The sequence below is a fragment of the Cinclus cinclus genome, chromosome 2, assembly GCF_963662255.1.
Source record: "Cinclus cinclus chromosome 2, bCinCin1.1, whole genome shotgun sequence".
Lineage (NCBI taxonomy): Eukaryota > Metazoa > Chordata > Aves > Passeriformes > Cinclidae > Cinclus > Cinclus cinclus.
The window spans coordinates 51,046,643-51,072,783 of NC_085047.1; the positions used below are offsets into that span (position 1 = coordinate 51,046,643).

Sequence of the window (26,141 nt, forward strand, 5' to 3'; positions counted from 1 at the left end):
AGAGTTACATAACATACAAGTAATGGCAATAATCTGTTTTCAAAGTAATAAAAGCTCTCTGAAGAAATGTTTAGTTCAATAATCAATATTAATACAGAGTGGATGTGGGGGGGGGGAAGGGAGGGGGCTGAAGGTGAACTCTCCAGAATAAAAGAACTTTCCTATAAAATTCCTTTTCAGCTTTGTATAGGCCCAGGTCTGGCCAGATTTCTGCAGCTTAAATAAGACCTTTGCTTTCAGTATACTTGTTCCCTGCCAGACCCTGATTTATGCTCACATGCTCCCATGAATACTTCCTCAGATTTTTGTTTCTGGTCCCTCAGCAATCAGAGGTTGAAATGAGTTTCTGATCCTGGCAACTTCTGCTGCACACAGATGTCCAAAGCCTTTGTTGTACCACTCTGGGGAATGTCCTCTAAAGGAATGAAAAGAGAATTATTGAGAAACTCAAATACTCAAGAAAAATGCCCCACAGAAACATGCTTGCCACACTTCCTGCTCTGCACTGCCCATGGCGGTGGTGGAGATTCAAATACTTGTCTTTTTAAGTGTACTCTGAAGTTCTCCCTTGCAGTAATCAAAGAAGCAGATTCTAATTCTAGGATCATGTCCTAACAGTGATCTTAGGCACTGAGTGGAGAAAAGACTGCAGGAAAACTCCAAAGCAGCAAAGCTACCCTAACCATACCCTCTGTTCCCAACATCTCCCCTCCCTGAGCTTGAGGGTTTTGTCCTGCTGAAGGGATGTCACTTTGTGCAGGTGGGACACTTACTTTAGGTCAATCCTGCAGATGTGGGTCAGCCTGGCTTTTCCTGAGCCGCAGGGCTCTATCAAGTACTGAGAGTCCATTACAATGGCTCGCACAGCTCCCGTGAGAGGAGCCTCTTCATGTTCCACAGAGATGGCAACCAGCATGCACATCCCCTTGGGCAGATCCGTCCTCCATGTCCTGCAGGAATGGATGCAAGACAGAACCACGTTAGTGATGAAACTTTTGGGCACATGAGTAAGAACCAGAACTGAAGTTTGCTTCTCTGCCTATCCTTGTTGCCTGCAATGCCAGTGGACAGTCCTAGGAGTCCCCGGTGGAGTTTCATGTTCCCCAGCTAGTAGTCTGACCATGATGTGGAATGGTCACCCATCTATGTGGCTCCAGGTGAAGTTTTGCTTCTCCACAGGAGTATTTTGTAACCATTAGTGTTCTAGGGCATGATAGAGCCTTTTGCAGTCAGACAAAAGTTTTGGAAAGGAGAAAGACTGATGATAAGCCATACAGAAAAAGCTGAAACTGTGCATTGCACCCATGAAGGCTTACAGAACAAGAAATGAAGTTTGGTACAGCAGGAATCCTCATTAATACCCAGAATATGTTTCAAGGGTGTCTGAAATAAAAACAAAATGTCCCTCCATTTCTTTCCTCTCCCAAGTTTCTAGCATCTCTTAAAAGCTGGAGAAGTTATCCACCAAATTCAAGATACCTAGACTTTAATTCTTAACATTTTTTGTTGTTCTGTAAGCATTCTCTACATACCCTTGTGTATCACATCTTTCTCATCTGCACTGAATCTCAGAGGATAGGTCTGTGCTCTTTCCTATGCTGTGGGAAGAAATTAGAAATTCCCACTGTGCTGTGCAACATGCATCATCTTGCTGTGGATTGTCTGAGACAGGGATTATACTTCCTTGGGAAGTATCGTATTTTGGCAGGTAAGCTGCTTTCAAGGACTGTTGGAGTTTGGGCTTCAGCAGATAATTTTAACATTCTGCATTTTTCTTACATGAAACTGAGCTGTTATTGAAGACACTGCAGGAAAATACTGACCAGAAGGTTTTACATTTGCCTGGGCATTGTTAAAATTGATGATCTATCTTGGCAGATGAAACACATGGGAGAAGGAAATCACAGCTGAGATCCAGTATGAGAAATGAGGAACCACCTCCTGTGGGTGCTTGCACAGTATTAAGATGAACCCACATAATTTTGGTAACTACCCAGCACTATCTGGGCCATTTGGGAAGTGGAAAGTTCTCTATCCCAGAGATTTCAGAAGACTTATGTTTCCTGTTCCCAGTCATATGGATTTGGGCCAGTTTCAGTAGTTCTTTAAATGCCTTACAGTAGTAAAATCAGGCATGGCACCTAACTCACCAAAATGCTGTCACACTTAATGAACATTAAACACTTGTGGATTCTTTAATAAAAGTGATGCCTGTGCAGGGCAGCTGAGAGCTGTGTCATATCCCAGGCATATGAAACATTTTCCCTCTCACCATCAGAGCCTTCTCTTGGGAGCCTAATCCCCTTGTTATGACTGTCACATTGAAAAAAAAAGGGAACAACTAAGTTGATCCTTTCACAGCCCAAAGTTTGACTGAGAAGGAGAAAATTGCCATCTGTTAAAATATATTTATTCATGTCCCCAGAGGTGTATTATAATTTCACTGTTCACTTCCCACCAATCATAAGGTATCAAATTGACTGCGATATTGCTGGCTAACCTTGCTCTAGATTTAATGATATCAATCAAAAGAGATAAACAACAGAACCTGACAGATCTGCCTGATGGCTGTTTTCAGCCCTTAAGAACCCCCCAGGATTCATTTTTATGATATGTATTTCAGTCCTCGGGGGTCATTCTGCCTGGGTTAGTGAAAAGAATGAGAACTCGATAGCAGGATTTTCCTTTAACTGATGTGACTGCACAGCAGGTTTTTAAAGAACATAAACCACCATGAAACCTAATAGTGAACTAAGTGGCAAATGAGAGGACCAAATTATGGTCATCAGAAACTTCCCACCGCTCGCAGACGATCTTCTTGGTGCCATGCAGAGGGCCAAATTTATCACTGGTTCAAGCTAATGACATTAGATAAGAAGATTATTTATAAAATAATGATAGATATATAATTATATAAAATATATAATGTATATTTGATTATATAATAGTTAATTTAGCCCAGTATACTGTGGGAAGGCAAAGGAAATAGAGTAATGGGAGCATTGGTTACAGAAAGCATTTTTTAAAGCTTCCCCTAAGAGTTCCAATAATTCTTCCCTTATACCAACAATATCTGCATGTTGTCATCTTTTAAGAGACTATTAAAGTTCATAAAAGGGATGTACTTTTGTAATTATATTTTATTTGGCTCATCTTTTTCCTTCAATCTTCATTCCCTTTAATACAATTTTGACTCCCTGGACTACTTCCTTTGTCAAAACTGCTTTGTATTTCTCTGGGACATCATTTCAATCAAAGAAAGCAGGGACCAAAAATGGGAATGCACAAAATCGTCCTGAAATAAATAACTGTAGGACTGACCCTGTAAGTCAAATATGTCAGCAGCTCCACAATAGCTCCTAGCAAGCAAAGGCCAGGATTTCAAAGAAAAGAAGGTGCATAAGAGGGGATTTTTTGACTGTTCTGCACAGGCAGATAGACAATGGCAGAACTGGGATTGAATGTTGAATATTGATACACAGCTATACATTTATTTGAGAGAAGTCATCCCCTGGAAGAGAGAATACAAATCTACTGCCTCTTTCTGTTCATTTCCACACTAGGATTTTTATGGATCAGCATTTCTTCATTTACAAAGACTACAACTGAAAATTTAGGATAATAACTTATATAGACACTGTATAACAGCCTTAGCTTAAAAGCAGCACTATCTTCTCTTCTAAACATTTGGCTCTTAAACATCAAACATTCCCCAGAGAACAGCAAAAGCAGCGTAAAAAACAATTGGGTTCTATTTGCACTGTTTTGACAACAAACAAAGCTAAGAGAGAAGAGCAGCTATTATCAGACATCTGTTCTGAGGAAGAAATGATATTTACAGCTTCAGGAGTATGTGCTGCTCAAATTACATCAGAGAAAAGGTCAGCATGCTCTAGGTGTATGACTAATTCAGTTTGAGAAATCAACACTGCTGCCCAGAAGTAGAGTTCTTGGAAAGCAATTACACAGATGTGAAGGCTGAGGTAGGTCTAGATCTTCCTTTATGCACTACAAGAGGCAAAGGTACCAAAGAACCACCCTCAGCTTACCTGAGAACGACAAAGTCTCGGACGGGGTGAGGAGCCATGCTGTTCAAAACATACTGGTAAACTTCTGTCTGCTTGTCCAGGCTCTCCACCACCTTCCACTGCAAGAAGTCCTCGTCCCAGAGGTGACGTTCTCTCAGCACTCGGTTCAGCACAACTGATGGGGGGGCTTCAACTTCAACTGAGGCTTTCCAAAGCCTTAGTGGGTTCCCATCCCCAACCTGGAAAGAAGTGACCAAGAACACAAACCCTGATAATTTATACGCCTATGTTCAGCAGATGATAACTGAGGACAAAATCCCAATGTGTGTGCCTGACTTCAGGTTAAGAGCATTCATTTTTCCCTGCTAATCATTACTATTATTGCTATTGCTGCTGCTCTATTAGTCCTGGATGGAAAACGGAAGTGATTCATTACTCTGCTCTCACAACAGAATATATCTGGACTAGTTCCCATAGTGCCAGTGAGGTTCTGCATTACATCTGGTGTGGCAGACAGTTTTCTAAGAATTTTCCAAGTCCAGACATCCTAAGTGTAATGATGAATATGTGTCTGCAGAGCTAAAAAGAGATGAGAGACTGAAACTCTGGGCTGAAATAAAGCAACTGCCTTAGGCAATCTTATACACTGCCTAGGACTGAGGGTCCACTAACCCTCCTGGTTAATTCTGGGCAAGCAGAACATACATTGATTCAGTTATATGCCAGGTACACAGATGTTTGCTCCTCAAAATAGCTGCAAGGGTGTAATTGGGAAAACACCTTCCAAAGAGCACAGACTGATTGCTAACTCCTTGTTCACAGATCCTCTCTCTTGAAACACCTCCACAGCCTACAGAAAGGGGAGCAGAAAGTGCTGGGCTATGCACAAGGTGAATGTCCTAGATTGCACACATGCAGCTTTTTGGCATGGTTTTAGGGGTCCCATTTCAGGCAGCAAACAAGTTAACTGTAACCACTGGATATTGCAAGCCCTGCTTTTCTAACCCTTCCCTACCCTACCATTCTCATATACCAATGTGAGTACTTTAGAAACCTCTAGTACCTCCCACAAACCTCAGATTTTTTCCCCAGAAACCCACCTTCCACACCTCCCACTTTAAATTATTTCATGCTGTTGTAATTCTTTCTCCCTAAAGCTTTCAGTTCCCCATTTCCCCTTCACTGGAGCCCCAGACTCCCAATCCCCTCTGTAATCTCACTGGCAGTTCAGGCCTCTATTCCCTCTCTCCCAGCTCCCACATCCTGCTCCTGAGCCCAGTTCGTCTGTCCCCAGCTTCCCACAGACCCTCCCTGGAGAGGCCACTCACAGAACCTGGCAACAAAACACAGCAACTGCAATTTCTTTGCCCTGACAGAGGGGTTGCACTTTTCCAAGCTGAGGTAATGCTGCCTCCTGCCCCCTCACCATCCCAATCTCACATTCCTCCCAGTGCTCTTCTACTGCCTAATTAGTGTCACTCATGCCTAATCCATCCCCTTCTCTTGCTAGCTGCTGCTGGCTTGGAGATCTCTGCTTTGCTATTGCATTTCCAGCAGCCCTGAACTCCACTCTCTACAGGGACCCTGCAGCACCCTCTGCCTCACTGCAGAGGTCTGGCTTTCCCTGAAAAAGTGATGGAGCCTAAAACAAATTCAGAAATTTTAATAAAAGCTGAAGTATCAAAAATCCACGTGAAGAAAGGACAAAAAGATGAGGGATAAAGCTGGCCTGCTTAAAAAAGCATGGAAGAGCCTGGAGAAGTTTTATAATTACCTATATTCTAGCTGTGTTCTCTAAACTGCTAGCAAACATCAAGAACTGGTCAGAAACTTTTCATGTCCCTCAGTCAAAAAGCTTTCCCAGGTAATGTTCTCTGTTGTATAACATCTCAGCTCAGTCTCTGGTTGTGTAGTTTGCTGTATCACTTACTTGATCTATTTGGAGACCCCAGCTTGCTTTGTGTGCCTTTTTCTGGAATCTCATACATGAATCACTATTACATTACATTTTTAACTGCTTTTAGTAATCTTTTTGAAAGATAATCATAAAAAAAACAAGAGTGCCTTGCCAGAAAGAAGGGTGTGAGTTTTACCATGAAACATGCCAGGGTGCCCCACAGTTGGGCTGCATTTTGCTTTGGTTTCCTTACTGCTTCTTTCATATCTCCCCAAATTACCTTTTTGTAGGCGAGTTCTGTGTTCTCCACACTGGAACATGTGACCCACCCTTTGAATTTCTCTTTTGCTTCTTTCTGGAGATTCTGCATGAGAGTTTCCAGGTACATATGATAGTTCCCTCCTTCCTCATCCACTTGTTTCCCAAGCTCATCCAGGGTAGGAGAATGCACTTCTGCATCAACATAGGAGTTTCGGGATTGGGTGATCATCTCATGTGGGACCTGTGCCACAGAAGGGAGGGAAAACACACGGGGAAAATCCTGCTGAGAACTTTTCCTTAAGACAATGTGTTTCTAGGCTGATTCAGCATCCAATTGCATGAATCTGTAAAATGCACACCAATGGCTGTCTTTATGCAAGATGAAACATCAAAGTAGTCTAATGAAACAGCCCATGGCTCAGAGCAGCACTGCTCATGCAGAGCCTTGTTAGACTGATCAGCTGGATACCAATACACCACTGTTACTACTTTAGCCTCAGAAATACTGCCTTGTGCTTCTGGGGAAATAAGATATGAGCATTTGCTCTCCTCCAGCTGCAGTGTAAGTAGGAATGATTGCATCTCTCTATGTGATTTTTACTTTATTGCATGACACAAAGAAATAAAATGTATAAGCAATTATTTTTAAGATGAATAAGTTTTAATTGAGGCCTTAAAAGCATTGTAATAAAATTTTACACTTTTTACTGCTTTTTTTAAAATAAGATTTTGATTTGAATTAGACTAAAATTTCCTAACCCAGTGGTTTGGGTTGAAAACTGTGACAGAATAATTACCCTGCATCTTTTGAATACTAAAAGGGAACTGCCATAAAGAAATGAGATAAATAAACTTTGGATGAAGCAAGTTTACAAATAAGTAAGGCACCAATCTCTGAGCTAACACAAACCAGAAAATATAATCATAAACATAAATACTTCAAAGCGTGCTGCATTATGTGCCCATGAATAATGCTGTTTGAGTCTCTCACTCACCTCAAAAAGTTTGTTGCATTCCATTATCATGTGAGCAAGTCCCTGAGTAGCTGCCAGGTTTTCACTGAGGTCCTTCTGATCTGGCTTCCCTGTTGCATATTTTTTCTGTATTACTCTGTAATTGAATTCAGTGTCTCAGGTAAAGAGCTGAATCATTTTAATATGAAAGCAAAAAGCAGCAGGATATTTCCAACATCAGAGAAAAAAACCCCCTATCTTTAGTTTTTATTTATCGCCAAGACTGCTCAAACTGTTGCGATTTTTTTAAGGAAAAAATGTTTAGCTTTAGCCAAAGGTAAAAGCAGGAAAGGTTATGCATATCCTGCATGATGTGTTGTACAATTTGAAATGGATTTTTAACAGACATGATGAAAAGTGGTTTTCATAGTTACTGCTTAAAGCCCTTGTTCAGACACGGGTTATACATGTACTTGACCAAGAATCTCAGTGTATCCTGAACCAGGTGGGAGGGGAAAAAAGTCAAGAGGGACCACTAATGTTTAGCTGGGTTATGCCCTGTTTAGTCTACACTCACCATGTTACAATTTTAATGTGGCCTGAAATAAACCCTGTTTCCCGAATGTCAGAATGTAGACAGTCAATTGAAAGTGAAAAAAACCCATTCATTGAAAACCTACCATTTAAAACATGGTTAATCTTCGACTTCAACCAGAGCAAAATCAACCCCTTTTCCTTTACAGAAATCAACATTACTCATGCAAAACTCACTAGTGCCCCATTGAAAATTCCACATGGAAAGCAGGCATCACATATTCACAACAGCCAACCAGAGATGCCTGCTGGGCTTGTGAAAACAAGTGTGCTTCTGGCTCTGCAGCAGGGATTTTCCCCTCTTACTGAAGCCATGCCCTGTTTAATGTGTGCTGGAAAGCAGATGGTTTGGAAATTTTTGTCCTGCATACCACTGAAAGCATCACTTCGTGTTCAGGATGTGACTATTTATAATGCTGAGAAAAAACATACCTTGGGGAGCTTTCTTTCTTCACTATATTGAGATGGAAGAGGGAAGGGGCCAGACAAACAGCAATGTTCATGGGAGTCATCTGATTTTCCTCCACGGAGGTGACGTCGCTGAGGAAGCAGAGCAGAGTCTGCAGAACCTCCCTGTTCTCGTCAGCCATGAGCATGATGGCAGCCTGCACCGCCTGCAGCCGCTGCTCCTTGGGGACATCTGGAAGGGGCCAAGTGACGGTCAGGGGGTCAATTGTAAGGTCACATAAGGAGCCAGAAAGACAAATTTACCACAGACATTCCCAGTCCCCTCGAGTGTTCGAGAATGGCACAGATGTGGTGCTTCAGTGCACTGGCAGTGTTAGGTGAATGCTTGACTCACAGAGGTCTTTCCCAACCTTAGTGAGGCTTTGTGAAGAGGCAGGTGACAGGAGACCAAGGGGAAAAGATCAGCTGGCTTGCTTGTGGAGAGCTCTACAAAGCACAGCTTCCCTCATCAGTGTTTGGCATTTCTCTGTTTCTTGGGAAGGCTGCTCCCAAGAAAGACACTGGACTTCATTTGAAGTTTATGAAGGGAGAATAGTACTCAGTACTCATAGCTTTAAATAGTATTTTTCAGCTTTTCTTTGTCCCCTGGTAAGGCAGAAGTTTAAAAGTCTTAGGGAAGCTTCGGGAACACTTACATTTGTGTCCTAAACTATAGAAGAGTTTAATGGAAGAAGTAGTGGATATGCTTAAATAGCACCTCAGACAGATTCATTTCTAAAACTACCCTAAGTTCTCTCAGTTTGGACTTTGAGTCCTCCTCTGGGTATTGCATACTCTCTATAATTGAATGGAAGAAGAACAAAAGCAGATTTACAGTATAGGCAACAGCCAGCTTTTAAGTTTTGACTGCTAGCCTTGTACAAGCACTTTATTTTAAAAGCTTTCAGACGTGAATGACAAAATGCATACAGCTCAAATACTTCTAAAGTTTCTGGAAAAAAACACGGCCAATTTTTTCTGAGAAGTCAGAGGAGCCTTTGCTAAATCCATGCAATGTGTCTTTCTTCCCACAACACCTCCTGGTAGTCCCTCCCTCCCCCTTATTGTTGCTTTGATAGATCTGGTACATGAAACAGAAGATCAGCCAGTGCGTCAAGTCACAGGTAAACATTATACAACTGGGAGTTTTAGGAAAATGGTGGAAGTTTCATCAATGCTATGCCATATAGACTACTGCACTAATCATCTCATCCCAAATCCTATGTGTTAGAGTAATCTGAGCCATTCTGGATATATGAAAAAAGTCTTGGATATATGAAAAATATCTTCAGTGGGTCCCAGAAAATCAGAAATCCCCTGCAAATACACTAGGAGAGGAAAAATCCTTCCTAACTTCACATTAACAATTTGCTAAACAGAACAAAGGGCAAGAAAAAGTCTCAGCTACTGATTAATTTAATTGCAGATGTTATGAAATACAATTGGTATCCCAGAAATTTTCAACATTTGTCTCTCTGTGAAAGGAGTTTTGTCAATACTTTCTGAAACAGAAAAGTTTCAGTTTGTTTCAACAAAAGTTTGTTGTTGGTGACATGGAAAAAACCCCCTTCTACTCATTCTTAATCCAAACAATATTTTCGGGTGTCTACAGGGCCCATCTTTTCTCGTTCCTACCTAGGTTTAAAGATACTCATCCTCAAGTCTTTCTGAAATCCTTTAACTCCTGGTGCATTTTGAGAACATCTTTCCTGGCTAATTTTTCCCCTTCTGACCAGTGTAAAGAGACATTCTTCAGACTTGCCACTGCAACACCACACAGATGTTACAGAGTCAGCTCGTGACTCTTTTTACAATTTTTTGTTGGCTGGTATCAATGTTTCCCCTTCAGCCTCATGTCTTGGAACAGGGGAGCCCTTCTGGCTACAGACTTGCTTATGCTGATGCCACTGGGAGCTGCCATGTCTCTCTTCCTTTAGCAAGGGGGTAATTTACTCACAGTCTCTTCTCTGCAAAGATGGGACGTCCCCAGTTTTCATCAAGCAATAGTTTAAAGGTGATTTGTTTCCAAGGACACGCAGAGCAAGTCCTTGTAGTGGATTATCTTCTCCTTGGCCTCGTCCCCATGGAAATGATTGTGACTGCCATTTTATTAGTGGCCAGAATTCCTGTTGCTTTTCTGGACAAGCTTATTAATGTGTGTGCAGGCAGACAACTTATGAACAGGAAAGAAGAAGGGGAAATGATGGTCCAGGCATCAACTCTTGCAGTTAACTTTTGTCCCAAGACATCGCGTATAGCCAAACCCACTAAATTTATTTGCAGTGCTGTCTCTCACATGCAGAATCCCAGCATTCTCTACCAGCTGCAGACACTGTGATGGTAAATTCATTAGTGACTGTGTGCCACAGACAGATTTTTACAGTAAAGGGAAGCGACGGAAGTATCTGAGATTCTTAAGCACTGGGATTATACAGTGTTTTAAAATGGCTTTCTATTGTTTTGGCAGCTGAAACGTCTGCAAGGGAAAGACTAGACACACTTCTCTTTAGTGCTTCCAATTATTTGGCTTAGGCTGGCTGCATCTGCCAGAGTGCTGGCTAACCGGCCCTCATAATGGACATTTTCAGGAAAAAAACTGTAATTCCTCTGGCTGTCCAGTGCTTTCCTCACTGTTTATTTCTCCCTCAGTCTGGAGAAGAGATACACAGTCATTTCCTGATTCACAGGGACTTTCATTATTCTGATGCATCTGAGTCTCAGTTTTTTCTGAAGGTTGCTTATGAAAGAAAAGAAGAAATCCCCTGGTTTCTTTGTTTCTCTGTGAGTTCTTTATATACAGCTTATTATCTACATGAAGGCAGCTTGTTTTTTTCCTGTACATTTTATTGACTATAATGAAAAAAACAAATAATCAAAAGTCACAGCAAGGAAGGGCACTACAAAGACCATATTGACCATGTTCTCATGGTCAAGTACCACTTCTCCATGCCCAGAAGACTCACTTATCTTGAGATATAAGTGCATGAAATGGGCCCACAGTTTAAAGACATCTGACAAAAATATGCGCCTTCATGCTCTTTATGTCCAGCAGCCTATTCTTCTGTCTTTCTGATCGTATGTAGGCTGGTATGAGCATTGGCTTTCCATTAAATTTGACACTTAAACGTTTAGGTGGCTCTGAAGACATCTTAGTGAAAGATTTTGAGGGCAGAGGTTTTTTTTATCTCTCAAAGGCCAGCAGAAAGAAACCTATCCAGTGTTAACATGCCAAAATTATTTACAGTATATTATTATATAATATGCAACAATTTATAATTGTTCATAATGATAGAAATATGTAGAAATATCAACTTACACTGATAAATGTGCAGAAAAGTCTCTCCTAGTTTACTTGTGAGAAGAGGTTCTGGCAAGTCCCTGAAGAATTGCTTGACCATGTCAGCCACATCATATGCTGACTGGTCTTCATAGCTGACGTTTTCTGGGGAGCTCTCGTTCATCTGACGCAGGGCCTGGATTCGGGATTTCACTCCAGATTTCCGAAACAGACCCACCTGAAAACACACCGTATTGAGTTGGGTGAAAGGGAAAATGGCACTTGAAGAATATATACGTGCTGTATACATTTATACACTGGGATTTTGATCATGACCAAAACTTGGATTGCTTATTTCACTCTAGGCAAGAAGGAGGAAAATGTGCAAATGCAATTGATGGTCCCTCGAGTCTTGTAGGCAAGCACAAGTTCCTACAGCAGGACTGCAGGGGTTAATAATGCTGCTGCTGTCTGTCCCATCCTAGACAAAGGGTTGAGAATGCCTTGTGGTTTCTCTGCTGCCTGAGAAGTTTAAGCAAGATGCTCTGCTGATATAAATCAGCCTGGATTGCTTGGCTTGGGTGACTGTCTGTTGATTTACTCCAGCTGAGAATCTGGCCCTGAGTGTTTATTTGGGTATATATTTTGAAGACTAACAAGAAAATATTATGCTTAGCTAAGTAATAAATGCTGTGGCAAAAGATTAGTACGTCCTGGTAAAGCTTTCAAATCAAGATGAAATCTACTTTTTCCCTTTCATGCTCTCTGCTTCCAAGACTTCTCCCAAATCCCACTGAAAAGTCCAATTCAGAAGTGGGGTCCACAGAAGGATTACTTGTGCAGTGTCACTAAAATACATTTTTATCGTGTTTGCTTTCTAATTTGAAAGGAAGTGGTAATTCTTCAAATGATGCCTTTAAGGCAGGGCTGCCCTTTCTTGTTCTTCTCCACCCCAGGAATTTCCCCTGGGGTGTATTCCTGGGCCTCAACCACATTATTTATTCCCAAGTGAGTTTACAGTGTTTCATTTGGGAAGTGTTAACACTGCCTCCCTTTAGTTTTGAGGGTGGAAAAAGGTGAAACATTGAGACAGATTTATGGAAAAGGCACATTTTCACTTGGAAATTATATACCCCTGTTACTCTGTGATTGCTGGCTCACTGGTGATCCATACAGCTTCCTGCATGGCACAGTGCATCAACAAATAGCAAAGGAAAGGGAATAATGCCTTCTGGCCTTCTCCCCATTACTTCTGAGTAAGAAGCAGCACAGAGTTCACAGAGGACCCCCTTCTCTCTAGAACACCTCCCATGGTCACCTGGACTTTGGTTAACTTGCACATTAATGGCACTAATTATATAGATCACAGCTCTGTGAGACAGTATATTTATTTAATTACTTATATGGAGAGGAACTGCTGCACCAAACTGGCTGTGAGGCAGCTCTTCTGTGTCTTCTTATTGATGAATTTAGTATCATTTGAGGGCTAAATTTATGTATGGGAAGTAGAGAACTGGAGTGTGTCCTCTGTTCTGTACTTAACGATCCCAAGTGAAGCTCTGCTCTTATTTCTGACAAGAGCACGCATGAAAGAGCATCCAGCTCTTTTCATCTGGTTTTCCCTTTCTCTTTCTCTTCTTTTTAAATGCCTTTTCCTCTTAGAAATGTGTGCTGAAGATGAAGAAGACAGACTTGCTAATTCTGTCCAAAAAATAAAGTTTTGGCCTGTGGTAGATAAATGTCAGAGCAGAGGCTCAGTTCTCTCCTTTTGATTGAAAGTGTCCTTGCTGGTATAAACAACCATTAAAAACTTCCAGCTAAGTCTGATTTGAGAGGTCAGATGTCAAATCTCACCCATGCAATCTCCTGCTGCACATCATTCTACTACTCTTGATCTCTGTTTAAAGACATTTATCCAAACTCCTATTTCCTGTTGTTTTTATTAATGGAAAAATTAATAATTAATCAAAAGAGTTCTTCACTCAATAGAAAAATATGTTTTAGGCTCTGCTATGCATTATTACAGACTTGTTCTGTAAATAAAAAGGGACTAAAAATTCAGAGGTTAGTCTCTTTTACTGTCTTCATGCTGTGTGGATCATCTTCCCTACAAGCATCCATATGATGCATGACAGAAAAAAAGATGCAGTTGGAAAAGGCAAAGCAGTTTATATTTCACAAGTCAGACTGAATTACATATCCTGCAACTAACTGTGGGGCTCCTCATGCCAGTTTAGGGATTTCAGTGGCAAGAGCCAGACCTTGCAATGGTTTAGAGCAACCTCAGCTTTACCAAGTGTGTGCAGTAAGAAGCTCTGACACCTGTTCTCAACTCTAGCCCACCTTCTGCAGTGGACAGAAGAGACACATATGCAAGATGCTGGGGGAGACTGGAGGCTGCCCAGGTCTCTGTCCATGCATTAGGAGACTTTGAATCAAATGGGAACAAAGGGAGTAACTGTAAAGCAGAGAAGCTGAACTTCCTGGAGTTTTTGCCTAGAAAGGTTTTTGGTGAAAAGATATTTTAAAAGGATCCTAATTTGTACTTCTTCTTTTTTCTTAAATTCAGTATTTTCCCAATTTCACTCGAAGAAGAAACCCAAGCTGAATTGAAATGGCCCCTCACAGATGCTTCTCAGCCTGTAAACACAAATGGAGCAGATAATTGTCTGAGACTTCCAACACCTTTTAACTGCCTCAAATATATCAAGGGCTTTTTCCTTCTCTCTTATACTCCCTTTTACACTGTTCCCAGTTAATCCTTTCTGTTCTCTTTCTTCCTTTTGCTCTGCTTCCTAGCTGACAAGCCCATCCCTATCCTTACATCTCCTGTTCCTCTTATTTGGGCATCTCCTCCAATCTTATCACTAATTCCAGGCTTGCTGCATCACTTTTCTCCCCTATACTGGCTTTCCCAGCTCAGCACACAAACTCAGATGAGCACCGTGTCAACCAGGCATGTAAGCTCCTGAATATATCACTTCTACTTGTCTCTATGCATTTTTCCCTTTCATCCTCTCTTAAATTTCTGACAAGCTGTTCATCCCACCCCTCAACATATGGCTGGCAGAACTCATCTCACCTCACTTTTGACACTGTGGAGTTAGATGTCAAGGTCTGACCATTACAGGATCCCTTTACAGAGAGTACTGATAGGAAGGACCTGTGTCTTTCCCACTGGCTGCAAAGGGAAATGGTTGTGATTCACTGGAATGCCTTTAATTTTCAGATTTCAGTTTTGGGGAAGATGACTGTCATCCAACAAAAAACCTGAACAGCAACCAGAATGGTGATTAGAAAACGTGAAGAATCAGAGCAGACTAATTCTACCCTTTTCATGTGCTCAGAGCTAGGAAAGCAGCTAGAAAATCTGCAGAGCAAAGTGCTGGTTGCTCCTTTCTAACTTAAAACTATCTAAAGGCAGTTATGAAATAGGTCATATGACATGAGGTCAATAACAGTAGAGGACTGAGCATAAACAGCCAGGGGGTTTCTCCCAGTCCTATGTTCATAAAAATACACATCCTCATCCTTAGGGGAAGAACATTAAAAAAATGATTAGTATGTCCCTCTGTAGCTAAAGGGAATAAAAGAAAAAAGAAATACTTTGAGCATGAGGGTGTCCCAGCTGGCTTGTTGTAGCTAAGAACACTATAAAAGGGCAACACACCATAATGGCTTTGGCATTGAACCCCTGCTGACCTAACTATCTGGATATATCTGACTCTGTCAACAGAATACTTGGAATATTTTGCTGAGTTTGCTCTCTATTCTTGGACTTTTCTGTCTTTGCTAAGTAAATAAAACCTTTTGTACCATATCTTGTGAAACGGTGAATGCAGTTAACCCTCAATGGCAACAGTCAAGCTTAAGCAGTACAGATACATGTAGATGTGGGGAGTCCTGATCTCTTCCCAGGTTTCATTCAATATACATGAAGATCTTAAAACATTCTTTAAAGGAGACTGTGATCAGCAGGACTGCTACAGCTACAAAAATTCAACAGATTAGCTGGATCCAAATCTCAAAATGGAAAACTTTTAGTATTGGCACCAACTATCAAATCACCAGAGGAGATTGAGACCCAACATGATAGATAATAATCTCCAAATAATTCTGGAACTTAGCAGAAGAATGCTCACTGTTGCTTGCTTAAAGTGGCTTTTCAGGAGAAACCAACAAGTCCATGGAGTAAAATTCCTACCTGGTCTAGACAGTTGCTCCGTAGATAGCGCAGGGCTTGTTGTATGCTCTGGGGAAGAGGCTGCCCCGTTCTCTGGACATGAACTATCAGGGGCACACCAAAGACATTCTTGTCCTTGTAGTCAGGGACTTTCATCCTCTTCATGAACTTTGGCACAGACCTGAAAATTAACATGAACAGGCTGCATGAAAAAATCAGAGTATTTATACACTTTCTGAGTAACACTACTGACAGAAATTGGCAACCAGGGCCTTTTTAATAAAGATGGAGAAAAAATGCTTAATGCACAATACACAACAGATACTTTACAATTTGCATAATTTATTAATTTCTTAATGTCTGTAAGTGGATGGCCTCTAGGGTATAGCATAACAATCAGTTCTAACAAGAACCTTTTACCATGTAGGTGTCATCCAGGTGAAGCCAACAAGGTTTAAAGCATCTTTTAGGGACTCAGCAATGGCAGAGCAAACCTGAGTGGAGAGGGAACCTGAGGGAAAAGGAGGTTCAGTCCTCTAACATGCTGAGTGATCTTTGTACTACTAGTTACATGATTTAGTATTTCTATTGACTAAAACTTTACAATAAGAAATGATGATGGGAAATCCCTATGTGTCAGATTCCTCCCTTGTTTTATATGATTTATTCTAGCTGAGTAACTTAAGTGAAGCTGGTAAACTTGCTTTCAACAAAAAATTGTGATGAAAACAAGAACCAACTGGATTGCCTTTTTTGGGAGTCATGACTGCCATGGAATTAAAATATAAAAGAAGAATATGACCTGAATGTGACTAAGACTTTTGTCATCTGTGTGGGAAGAAGTAAAAACTCATTTTAAACTACCTACTGAAGAAGTACAGTGTGTAACTCTACAGCTATTTACAGTCCCTTTCTTAAAAATCCTTAGAGACTGAGTATAAAAACTTTCAGGATGAAAACCCTGTACAAACAGCAGGACCTGGAATTTGCTGTATTCTAGTCTGCTTATTTGATGTTGGGTAAGGTGAGATTCATTTCAGTGCAGATGTCAGCTAGCCACAGGGAGTACACCAAAAGAGAGCAGTGAAATGGGGATTAATCCTACTGAATTTTAGTTCTTTTATTAGAAAGGGTCAGCAGTTTGGACTACCTCTATACCCACTCTAGAGAAAGACACCTCTGGAGGGTAACCCAAACCCTCACCCTTGGATATAATGGGCTGCTTTGGGGTTCCACATCTGACCACAAACAGCCAACCTGACTTTCTCAGATTAGATTTATGACAGATTACTCTTTTAACTTTTCCTAAGTCCTCAATGACTGATGTCAGTGAGGTGAATCTCACACGTATCTATTGTACCTGTTTTTCTAAGGGAAAACTTGTCTTACATAGCTCACAGATTAATTTAGTGGGATTTTGGGGAGGTGCTTTGAGCATGAAAACCACAGTATAAATATCAAGTCATGCTGTATCTGGACTGGATGCCTCAGTATATCAGGGAAAGATTCTGTCATCCCTTTGATTATTTCTCAGATACTTTTAAATTCTTATCCACGACCATTTCCATTTCTGGCGTACCTCAATCTGTGAGGCCCACCAGGGTTTATATACCACGAAACATGCAGGTTTCTGCAGTCAGTTGCTACAGAAGGAGCCACATTGTGAGCATTCACATCCTTGTGCACTTCCCTCCACTCCCTGAGTGACCAGGTAGCTGTCACAGCTGCCAGGGCTGCAAGCTCCCTCTAACACAGGTCCAGGCCTAGGCTAAACCTGCATCTATGATTTCTAGAGAAAAGTCCCATAACTACTCTAACCCTTCTTTTAAAGCACAAACAAAGCACTAACAAACACACGAAGAAGCAGCTGTTTCTTTTCAAATCACCAAACGAATTCTGGGTAGGACTTACTGTAAACTTTTCCTACTTTTTAGTCTCTCTCTCCTACTCCTGTTTATTTTTCTGGAACTGTAGCATTGTTCAAAAGGCCAGGGTTGTCTCTCTGTTAGAGCACAGTAATGAAGTCAGATTTCCAGGATCTATTTCTGACTTTGCCAACAAGCCACTAGGCAGCAATGAATTAAAAGGGACAGTTTCAAATCCTACACTTGAAGTCAATGGCTCCTTCTAATTGAACTGACTTACTAATAGAGTAACAGAATTAGGAGAAGCTATTTCCTTCTAAAAAGTCTCCTTCCAGTTACCAGTGGTACTTACCAGGTCCAGCCATGCTTGTTTGACATGGAGTACTTTTCCATGATGGCAGTGAGACGAAGCAGAGAGAATTTTTGCAGTAGATTCAGCTGGGCTGCTGACTGGTTGCTGATGTGAAGTGATGCAATGGAGCGGCTCAGGCGATGAGAAATTTGGAAACTATGCCATCGTAATTGCCTTTAGCAAAAGAAATGATAGAAAAATCAGAGAACTGCTTTAGTTGGGCGGAAAAGATGGTGCAGTGTGAGATAGGGCTGGGCAATATATAAAACACACAGAAACACACACATACGTGATGGCTGGTGGCGTGTCACCTGAAAGGAAATGTACCTTGGAGATAAAGAAAACAATTTAGTCAACCTCTTTAATTTCTGAAATGCCCAAGTTTTGTCTTTGGAACATTAAATTCACAGGTGGGTGTGGGTCCTGTCCATATACTTGGGGAAGCAGTGCTGCCTTCTATGGTCTTTAGCCCACACACTTCCAACAGGATATGGGAGATTTAGATACAAATGCTCTTTGCCTGACTCAGAACTGGCATTTGATGCCTAGTCCCTCACCTCCCAGGGGACTGACCTGACCACTGAGGTATTTGGAGATGAGGTTCTCCAAATATCTCTGCCATCAAATGCTGAAGGATTTTTTTGAAGTAGGATTAAACCCTGTGTCTCCTTAGCTAGAGCTATAACCACCAAGCTATTGAACTGCTCACATCTTTGTACTGCAGTGCACTTTCTCTATATACTAGATTCATCAGAAAAAAAATCCCCTAATTTTATTTTCTTTATTCACTAAGTATAAATCCTGGCTCAAATCCTAAAAGCTTTGGCACTGCTCATTTACTCAATAGTTTCCTCCAGTTCACTTTCACTTTTGTGGTGGTGGTGAGCAAGCACAGGCAGCAGCAAACCATGGCATGGCAGAGTCGTCTGTGAGGGTGTGATGAGACTGACAGCAGATTGGAAAATACCAGTATTATCAGGAATACCAGTATCAGAGAATACTAGGTATGTTCTCCCTGCTTTTGCACTTACAAAGCCACCCTACATACAACAGTTTAGACCCACAAAAAGCTTTTGCCCAGGACCACTGGTACTTGGTTCAACAGAAGCTCATCACTCTGACTTAAAATGGGACTGTAAACTATTAACAAATTTCCACTTTCTACTTTATTAAGAAGTAAATTGTTCACCATCATTTCATCCCACCTATGTAAGGGGGGGAGGCAGAGTAGGGAAGTTCTCTTTGAGCACAAAGGGGCACATTTTTAAAGCAGATCAGTGCATTAAAAAGTGCATAAAGCTACAGATTCACAAGGACCTGGGTGCATAACTTAGAAGACAAATTAAAAATATATCCTACAACATACACAGGGTCCTACTATGTAATCAATAGATCAAGGGATAAAAAATGCCGTAGTTTGCTCTATTAAACCAATTCTGCATCAATTCCATGTAAGAATCTCCACAGCAGGATGTCCCTTCCCTCAAAGTCCCACCTTTCTCTGGGAAGTCCCCATCTCCATACAGGATGAGCACTACTGTAATGGTACCCTGTGCATTCTGACTCCCAGGCTGAGAACCTTTGCTTCATTATATTGCATTTCACAGTTGGTGGATTTGTATACAAAATTTTGCTATTTACCTGCTTGGCCTTGTGAGTGATGCTCCCACCCCAGAGTCTCTCCTGTCTCTAACACCAGTGGCTTCAGATTCATTCAGGGATGTTCCATCTTTGTCCATGTCGCTCGGGGTGGTCCGGCCATCAGACACAGAGTTTCCTTCAAAATCAAGAGTGATCTGTGTAGGTGACTGGAAAGGCAGTGATGGGGATTCCCTGGCTGACACATCACCAACCGGCAGACCTGGCAACACCTTCTTGGACCAGCCATCTACCACCTCCTGCAGTCCATTGACATGCTGCAAAATGTCATCTAACTGAGGAAAAAGGACATCTTTCTCTATGTCCAGAAGGTCCCCTGTACTAGCATACAAGTGGGAACCTGGCACATTGTCATAAATACTAATTCTGCTCTCTTTAGGACAGCAAGCCATCAATCCGGATTCCTTTGGAGTAGAACAGTTCTGCTTTCCCAAAGAGATGCTGCCTGTCCTCCAGTTTACACTGTTACTGTTGTCTGTAGGTGAGAGGCTTTCGATAGAAAGTGCCTTTGGGAAGGTCCCTGGTTTGTGATCCTTGGGAATGTGCACAACCAAGTTCTCTTGGGAATGAAATTCATTTTTGCGGTTTTGGTCCACCACTTGCCGTAAGGCCGTTCCTGCCAGAACATCCAGGTCTTCCAGGTACATCCCACCTCTCTTGTTCGCTTCATGGCATTTGCGTTCCTTTAAACACGGTGTGCTCACCCCACTGCTACTGTTTTCAGACTGACTGCTGTCACTGCTGGATTTGGCAGAAAAGGGAAGCCCTCTTTTGACTGAATCTTGCCCCAAATTTTGGAGATCGCCATTGACTATCTGCACACAGTGCATGTCTTTCAAGGATTTTGGCTCAAACTGGAGAACCGGTCCACTGATCTCTAAAGGACCTGTTCTCCCTGAGCCTTTTAGTTTTCCATGCACAGCCTTTGCTTTTAGTGTCTCCATGCGTTTTAGAAAGGTTTTTGCTCTGGCTCGTGTTGGATTTTCATTCTTCAGACCGTCCTTGGGGGTCAGGGTGGTGTTTATTGCAGTGGAGTCCTGCAGCAGGGTGCCTTCCACATCATGATGGGCAGAGCAGTTGCAGGTCTCCCTGGTAGTGCTGGTGGTGCCAGGCTGACTCCTGTTGTCACTGCCCCCACTGCTCTCGCTGTGAATCGATGAGACCTCAGGCTCGCTCAGATCTGTAAGGACGCTCTCACTGCTTGTTGTGTTTTTCATTTTAATGTCCCCAGAAGAGCCATGTCTGTCAGATCGGTGAAGCAGAGCGTCAATGTCGTCCACCCTAGACCATCGTCTGCTGGTTCTTTGGAAAGTCCATTTATTACTGATAGCACAGAGGTCTTCTTCATCTGAATCTTCACTCTGGAAAAAAGCAAGTGGCACATGTTAAAATCGTGTGCTTTAACTTGATATTTGAATTAATGTGACTGGGCTGCTCCAGGTGAGCAAGAGGCAACAAAGCCTCTCTGAAGCAAATTTATGAAAGACTGGTCACCAGTTCTTTCATAACACCCTCTTTCATTTAATTGTAAAGACTGCAAACATCTTAACAAGAGAGGAATATAAGCTTGCTCCATCAGCTGATACATCTTGGCTTCCATGGACTGCCTGCGCACTGAATTGTGTAGGGCTGATTCCCACAGTGACTGTTTAGGAAAAAAAAAATGTTTCGAAAGGCTGAAGCAAAGGAATCCTGATTTGTAGGGATGGTGTTAAGATACACATGATAAAGACAGGGAAGTAGCTGGGTACTACAGCAATGTGAGCTATTTGAAAATCCAAGACGGCAAATATATGGCGCTGCACGTAGTTTTGCAGTGAGAACTAAATAAACATCTATAAAATTCACAGGCCAGATATAGCTAAAAAGATTTATGTTTCAGGAACATAACTACAGATTAATAACCATGATGCTTAAAAGAACAATAAAAAATAATATTTGGCAGTATTGTTCAGAGTGTGTCTGAGTGCAGGCAAAGGAAAGCAGAGAAGGCAGCCATGGGGGTGTAGGCAGGAGGAGCAGCCAGGCTCAGGCTGGATGGGGCAGCATCTGCAGCTGAGGTGAGCTTTCCTACAGTGGCAATCACTGTCTTCACTGCTGTCACCCTCAGAGGTACTCCAAACTTGGTGACTTGCAGCCTGCCCCAGTGTCTCTGGCTTCCCCCAACCACTCCCATGGCAGCTGAGCTGCAGCCCCACAGCCCTTCCTGGTCTCATCCCTCAGCTTGAGACATGCAGAGCTGTGCTTATGTTTAGGCAGCTCCAGGAGCTACTCTGCAATGCAGAGAATGTGTGCCTTGGGGAAAAAAAAAAAATAAAACAAAAACCAAAAAAAAACCACTTCACCCTATGATGTTTTTCTCATATGTTTGCTCAAACAAAATAGATACATCTTCAGCATGAAGCCCACAGTTGCTAATGAGTACCCTTTCCCTGACTTTGAACTGGACTTATACTGCATTATTCTTGTGCATTTGTTTTAAAGCAAAACAAACTAACATCACCTACATGACATCCAAACAGCTCTTCACATTCTTGGAAGCAGTATGAAGGCAGTAAAATATGACAGGTTGTCAGACTAAAATGAGGTGCTAAACCAGAAAGACTATTTTGGGACTGGAAAAACTCCCATTTTTAAAGTCTATTATTAGAAGTATTTTTATATGAAGTTTCGATGGTAAAGTTATCTCCAATCTCTGACTAGATCTTTGCTGGCCTGTCTCATTGAAAAATGTAAACCAAATTTTACAAGAGCACCCAAAACCTTAAAAAATTTGAAACCTCAAAAGCTAGAGATTTGGATCAGCAGCATGCCAGGTCTCACTGATGCCATAAACTTTTGCCAGTTTATCACTTCAAGTCAGCCAGATGTTTTAGATCATGTCCAAACCATTAAATAAAATACAGCTGTGAAATTTTGGATTTAGGCATTCCTCTTTCTTTTGTTAATGTTGAGGTGTGCAGTGCTCCTGTGAGTTTACAGGAATGAATGGAGATCCTCATTCTATGGCTTGTTAGAGAGAAAACTTGAGCACCTAGTGAAGTATTTTGTTTGCAGGGAAAAATTTTGTTTGCAGGGAAAAATGGCACATCAGACAGCTCCACCTTTGTTTTCACTCCACAGCTTGCTGTATGCATATATGGACCAAAGGACTACACAGCCTCAGGAACTTAAAAATCCATTTATTGTGGTCTTAGTAGTGCCACAAAGTGGATATTTTAAAAACCGCAAGGGTATGTACTTTTAAATATTTAACAGTGGTAATTATATCTACAAAGCATACCACTGCTGAAGCATTGGTGGCACCAGCCAATAGGATAAATATATTTTTAAAATTTGTTCTACATTGCAATATGCCAAAGGGACATTAAAGAAGATTCTTGGCTGACACAAATCCCTGTAGCTGCACTGACACAACTGTAAGAACTGACAAGATTTAGCCTGAATTTTCTACAAGATGGAATCGATTAAAGTAGCCAAAGTGGTAGAGACATTGCAAAAACCATTAAGAGAGCATAGAGCAAAAGATAGAAATAAGAATGAACTCAGTGGTAAATACACTTTAAATCAAAAGTTTGTGGTGCTTTTTGTTTGTTTGTTTGTTTGAGGTTTTTGTTGTTTTTTTCTTGACAAAGCAGAGATGAACAGAAATGGATACTGGTAGTAAACAAGTTTTGCCTCTAACCACAGCAAAGACAGGATTACATTCCGCCCAAGAATCACTTAGAAAATACAGAGGCTTTTCAGTGTCAAAATTTGCAGCTCAGTTTAATAAAGGCTTAGTTTTGGGGTTTTTTTAAATTGATAAAGAAAAATGCTTGTGTTTGTTTCATCAGAAGCAAAATAAGACAGATATGAAATGAAATATCTGGATGAATATTAAATGAATTATCTGATGAAATACTGCTATGGTGACTCACTACAAATTCATCTGCACTGTGAGTCCTATGACATACTGTGCTTTTCTTTTGATGAAATCAGTGAAATTCTGGAAGCCACGAACATCCTGAATGACCCACTGTTCTTGTCAGATATCTGAATGTCCTGACAAAAAAAACTGCTCCCCCAAAAAAATGTTGAGAGCACTTAGCCCACCCACATGCCACCAGTTAGGGGGACAGTGGGTCAAGAGAAGGTCTGAAAGCAATGATTCATCTGACACAGCCAGAGCAGACATTTTGGAGCAGTGACTGTATATTTCTACTGACCTAGGGTGAAATCAAGTGCACAGCTTTGGAGCATATTCAAAAGTCCAGTTAATACCATTATGTTTGGAAAGATGAGAAGAGGCAAGTTTCTTGAGGAGTGACTGGCAACATTTGCCAAAGAGAAAGAGGTTTCGATTCACAGATTTGTCACAGCTGATTTAAAATAGTACAGCTTTTTGACTGAGGGTGTACTTGCCTGAAATACAGAGGGATGCTAACAAAAGGCAAATAGTGGATTTATTTGCAGTGGAATTCTGCCACATTTTTCCAGCTGGGGGCAGGAATTCTCATAAATTGACAGCTGCAGAAGGCAGTTAATCCAAAGGCTAATCGCTGTCTGTCCAAATCGCTTACGGACATATTTGTAACTCATACATGAGGATTTCTGTTTGCATCTTGACAAAGCCAAGGGAAGAGAGTAGCCCACAGTGAGGATGGTCTGGGTGGGAAAGTGGGCAGTGGGGAATGCTCATGCTGTGCTGGCTTTCACAGGAACTTTGCCTGGCAGCTTGCTTGGCCACATTTTGGTGAATCATTCAAGCAGTTGAGCTAGTCCTGTGCATACCTGTTATGCTGAAGCTCCAAAGCAGGTTGATTTTGTATTTCATTGTTCAGATCACCAGAGACTATTAGGAAAGGCAATATCTACAGCAAAAGATTTATTTAGTTTGGTGATCAATCTCAGACCCAGTTTCTGGCTTTTACACTTGCATTTACATTTCCTCCTGTCAGCAGGCTCTCCCTCTTCTTCTCTCACCCATATTCTCTTCTACTTTCAGTTTCTCTGTGTCTGTGGACTAAAATCTCCTCTGACTCCTTTTTGTCTACATTTTTCTGTGCTCAGCTTCTCTGTGGCCTTGTGCATGTATGTACTCAACTAGCTTCTGTCCCCTTGAAAGAGTACCAAGTAGGGCCATGTCTCTTCCACCCCAAATTAATGGTCATCTGCAAGGAGAGCAGCTGAGGAGTTCATTCAGAACAGGAAGGAGTGGCAGCAAAAAATTAATGAAAAACAAACATAACAAAGAAAAAGTACTCCCTTTTTAACACGGCATAAAATTCAAGGCAAGAAAAACCCATGACGCAGTGAAGTTCCTGCAGCTCCAGGGAATGGGCAAAATAGAAGCTAAAGAGGCTAGTACACAGAGGAGCAAGCAGACATGTGCCAAAGCAGGGTATCTGGACATTAAAACCACCCTCTGTTCAAGTTCCCTCAAACACTGAGTAGATTATGATGAGACTGCATTTGCAAAGACATAAAAAATGCAGCTCTAAGAGGCAGTTTTTAAAAAGCACTAGACAAACACTCTAGGAAGGAAAAACAGAAACTAAGGTTTCTCAGAGCTGACAACTACCACTGTACAACACCCAAGGACTTTGGGGAATTTGTTACCAGAAAACCAAACGTTCAACAGTTAATGCAGGACATGTTACAAAACTCTCAAAATCAACTGTCTGTTTCTGCAGCCCTCACTGAAAGCCTTTATGCTCAGATAATTCCCGTGTTACACAGCAGCTTGTAAGGATGACAAAGTTCATTTTCATATTCCTAACTGGGAAGAAGTCAGTACAAGAAACAAAGAAAAGCTGTTATTTTCATCTGATCAGCTCCCATTCTTTTCTAAGCAGGATTTTCCACTGTTTACTCATATGGCATTGACAAAGAAGCCAGTATAATGAAGCCTTACTGTCTTTTCACCCACTAACTTTAATTGCACACATGTAGAGTTTAAGTACCATATAAGCCTTTCTAACACACGCAGTATTTACTCACCATTTCTATTCTGTTTATAATTTCAAGATTCAACAATTCACTTTATCATGCATCCAGATAATGCTGACATGGCTGTTCAAAGTGAAATGAACTTAACTTACTTTTAAGAGCATTACTGAATCAAAGGTTAAATTGGGGTGATCTTATCACAAAAGCCAGAGTATATTTAATGAAGTTCTCCTACCTTTTTTCTTTGGAAGTTCACATCGAGTTTCATTGAGGCGCACTTATTCAGTGTGTTCAGTCGTCTACAGGGCAAAGCAAAGTCGAAAGATTAGCAGCCTCTGACTAAAGGGCATGATTTTTTGCAAGTTCAAAACATTTTCTCTTATCTTACTGTAGGGTGCCAATGGCATATAACAGCTTCAGAAAGGTTACTGGTCATCTGTTCCAGCTATACAACCACTGCATGAAAAGGGACCCTTAGTTTTACTTTACTTGACAGCCAGGTTTGATAGACTGCATTTTAATTCATAGATATTTCCATACTTAGCACAGGAAACAAGTATAACCAAACACCTGTGATAGCTGGGGAAATGACAAGAGAAGGAGGTGAGTTGCCTTATGCAGGATTGTAACACAATTGGTCTAAAATGGGAATTTCAAAGCACTGGTGAAAGGCCAAAAAAAAAACCCCAGCTGC

The 26,141-nt window shown here is 41.3% G+C and overlaps 1 protein-coding gene across 3 annotated transcripts in view; it reads right to left on the reverse strand.

Moving 5' to 3' along the window:
- Positions 1-297: 297 nt before the first annotated feature.
- STARD13 (StAR related lipid transfer domain containing 13) overlaps positions 298-26,141 on the reverse strand; it is a 239,075-nt gene continuing 213,231 nt past the window's right edge. For all 3 annotated transcript variants that reach the window (XM_062514702.1, XM_062514705.1, XM_062514703.1), the window contains 11 exons: positions 25,683-25,746; positions 19,499-20,877; positions 17,858-18,031; positions 15,662-15,821; positions 11,497-11,695; positions 8,166-8,373; positions 7,182-7,296; positions 6,206-6,427; positions 4,050-4,267; positions 774-950; positions 298-415 (listed from right to left, as the gene is read on the reverse strand). In XM_062514702.1, coding sequence (XP_062370686.1) covers positions 298-415; positions 774-950; positions 4,050-4,267; positions 6,206-6,427; positions 7,182-7,296; positions 8,166-8,373; positions 11,497-11,695; positions 15,662-15,821; positions 17,858-18,031; positions 19,499-20,877; positions 25,683-25,746 — 3,034 coding nt within the window. The remainder of the gene's footprint in view (positions 416-773; positions 951-4,049; positions 4,268-6,205; positions 6,428-7,181; positions 7,297-8,165; positions 8,374-11,496; positions 11,696-15,661; positions 15,822-17,857; positions 18,032-19,498; positions 20,878-25,682; positions 25,747-26,141) is intronic.